Source organism: Penaeus chinensis, chromosome 10 (assembly GCF_019202785.1).
Source record: "Penaeus chinensis breed Huanghai No. 1 chromosome 10, ASM1920278v2, whole genome shotgun sequence".
Lineage (NCBI taxonomy): Eukaryota > Metazoa > Arthropoda > Malacostraca > Decapoda > Penaeidae > Penaeus > Penaeus chinensis.
The window spans coordinates 6,144,315-6,146,814 of NC_061828.1; the positions used below are offsets into that span (position 1 = coordinate 6,144,315).

The following is a 2,500-nucleotide window of genomic DNA, read 5'->3' on the forward strand; positions in this document are numbered from 1 at the left end:
ACACTTATTTTATGTGATAAATTTACAGCATCTCATAAGAAATATATACTAGAAGTAGCATAATGCAAATATATACCCAAACTTCATTGATTCATTCACAATAAAAGACAGTACTGTAACTAATCATTAGAATAACATTCTGAAAATAACACATTATTATTTTCAAATAAGCTGAGGCAATTCCTTAAAAAATAAAAAATTTAATATGTGGAAAACCAATATATTAATTTTGGCATATCAACAAAAACACAGGTAGAATTACATTAGCAATGATAAAACACCCCTAAGAAATTAAGTAAAAATGGCTCAACGACTGATCAAAGCTTGAAATATGTAGTAATAATATTTGAATGCTTCAACAGTCGCTTGAGTTTAACCTGGTAATTTTTCACTGGAGGACATCACAACAGTCTCCTCAAACTACATGATTCAGGCTAATAAAAGCTTGAATGACCCAAAGCTAACTTCCAGCATTTATAAACCATCCCCAACCCCAAACACTTTACCGACAGCCTTTTGAACCCCCTAAAATCACCTTGGAGAATCCAACCAACAGTTAAGAGTCAGTTATGACCTCTTTAGAAAACAACGACTGTTATGAATTGTAATATATTAACTAATTTCACAAACAAATAAGTCCATTATCAGCTAATTACACAACACAGCAGGCAGCCAATTTACACACACACACACACAAAAAAGTAAAAAGTAACAGAAAATTCACTATAATCATCTCACACTTCCTCACTTGCACATAAGCTGCTGTGACAAAACACTTACCAATTAACAAACACATACACAAAGAGGGGCTAATTCTGTATTGATTACGTCTATTGTCAGAGCAAGGACACGTCATTCTAGGTTGAAGATATTTGCACACCTTAGGACTTCCAAGCTTAACTCTACACATTCATGTCTCTAACACAAATGAATCCCCCGAAAGTTAATTAAACATCTTTGACATAATATTAAATATGCTCAGTATTAACAATTCCATTTAAGAAAGTTACAAAAAATAATACATATAGCACCATTTTGTTCAAAATTTCAATTACAATATTTGAAAAATAACACTCCATCCAAAAGTTAATACAGAAATTGTATCTTCTCTATACAAATAAATGTACATACATACATGCTATCTTGACACAGAAAGAAAGAAAAGCAATGTTTCCATACCATCTTCTTCGTATGATGTAGCCACTTGGTAGCAAGCTGAACAATTATCAAGTGAAGGGACAGCTGTGATAGTGATATAGCACCGACGAGTTTGTGAAGAATTGCCGTCAAGGCCTTCAATCATACTGCAAAAGAAAAGAGAAAGAAAAAATGAATTGGGAAAAATTAGCACCATCTTATAAAGTAAAAAGAAAAGAAAACAAGAAACAAAGGAAAACTACCACCTTTTTTTTTTCTTTTTTCTTTTTACTAAATGCAAATGTCATTAATTCTGAAAGAATGACCAATGCTCTGTAAAGAAGCTGTGGAAATGCAAACGGAATTGGAAATGGAAACATAAAAGGAAAGGTAAGTAAAGGAAAGGAAAAGAAAAGAACAGAAAAATAAAGAAAAAGGAAAGGGAAGGGAAGGAAAGAAAGGAAAAGAAGAGAAGATGAGAGAAAAGAAAAGAATGAGAAAAAGAAGAGAAGATGAGAGAAAAGAAAAGAAAGAGAGAAAAAGAAGAAAAGTTTTCATGCATTTTAAACTTTCCATGGATACAGTGCCTGATTGTCACCATTTACCTGCAGCCATAAACAAGAATTTTTGAGAGGTCCTTTGGCCATTGACATACAGAGATGAATATATTTTCATAAACACTCTCCTGGAGGTCCTGGTCACCAAAGAGCATTACCTCTGCTACTTTTCTCAATGGTGCATATGGTACAAACACCCACCAGTGGAGCCTGTACCTGTGGGACAAAAAATCAAAGAAAATATTATAAATATTAATTCTATCAAGAGATATATTGAAAAACTATTTTAAGGAAGCTGTAATCAAGATAAATGCAACATCATATGTATCTGTTCATATTTACAAAATCAGTATGATCAGTGATTGCCTCACTACCCTTTAATATGAAGAAAATATGAAGAAAAAAAAAATTTTTTTTTACATCAGATGGAAAGAATCATTGGAATCAAATCTAGGGCCTAGGGCTAGAAGGGCCACAAAAATACCTATTTTGAGATAGGCCTACTGCCAAGCTGGAAATGTTTATTTCTATAAATGTTATAAAGGCTAATGTCATCAGTGCATTAGGGATGCTGCATAAGCATTGCTTCAAAATCCAATTCACTTAAAATCTTATATTTCTTGTGATTGATTGCCATAAATGTCTTTTTTTTTTAAATACATAGCAACAGAAAGCTTCGGGTTGGCTGTTTTTACTATCCTATGTTTTCCTTAAAGTTATATGCCATTTTCAGTATACAGGTAATAAATTTTGGTTACAAACTGGAAAGGGAATGAAAGGGGGGGAAGGGGGGGATTATGTGAATG

General features: G+C 32.7%; 1 protein-coding gene across 1 annotated transcript in view; it reads right to left on the reverse strand.

Moving 5' to 3' along the window:
* LOC125029825 overlaps positions 1–2,500 on the reverse strand; it is a 37,119-nt gene that overhangs the window by 26,569 nt on the left and 8,050 nt on the right. Inside the window, exons 4-5 of the mRNA XM_047619999.1 lie at positions 1,743–1,910; positions 1,180–1,304 (exon numbers count right to left, since the gene is read on the reverse strand). Coding sequence (XP_047475955.1) covers positions 1,180–1,304; positions 1,743–1,910 — 293 coding nt within the window. The remainder of the gene's footprint in view (positions 1–1,179; positions 1,305–1,742; positions 1,911–2,500) is intronic.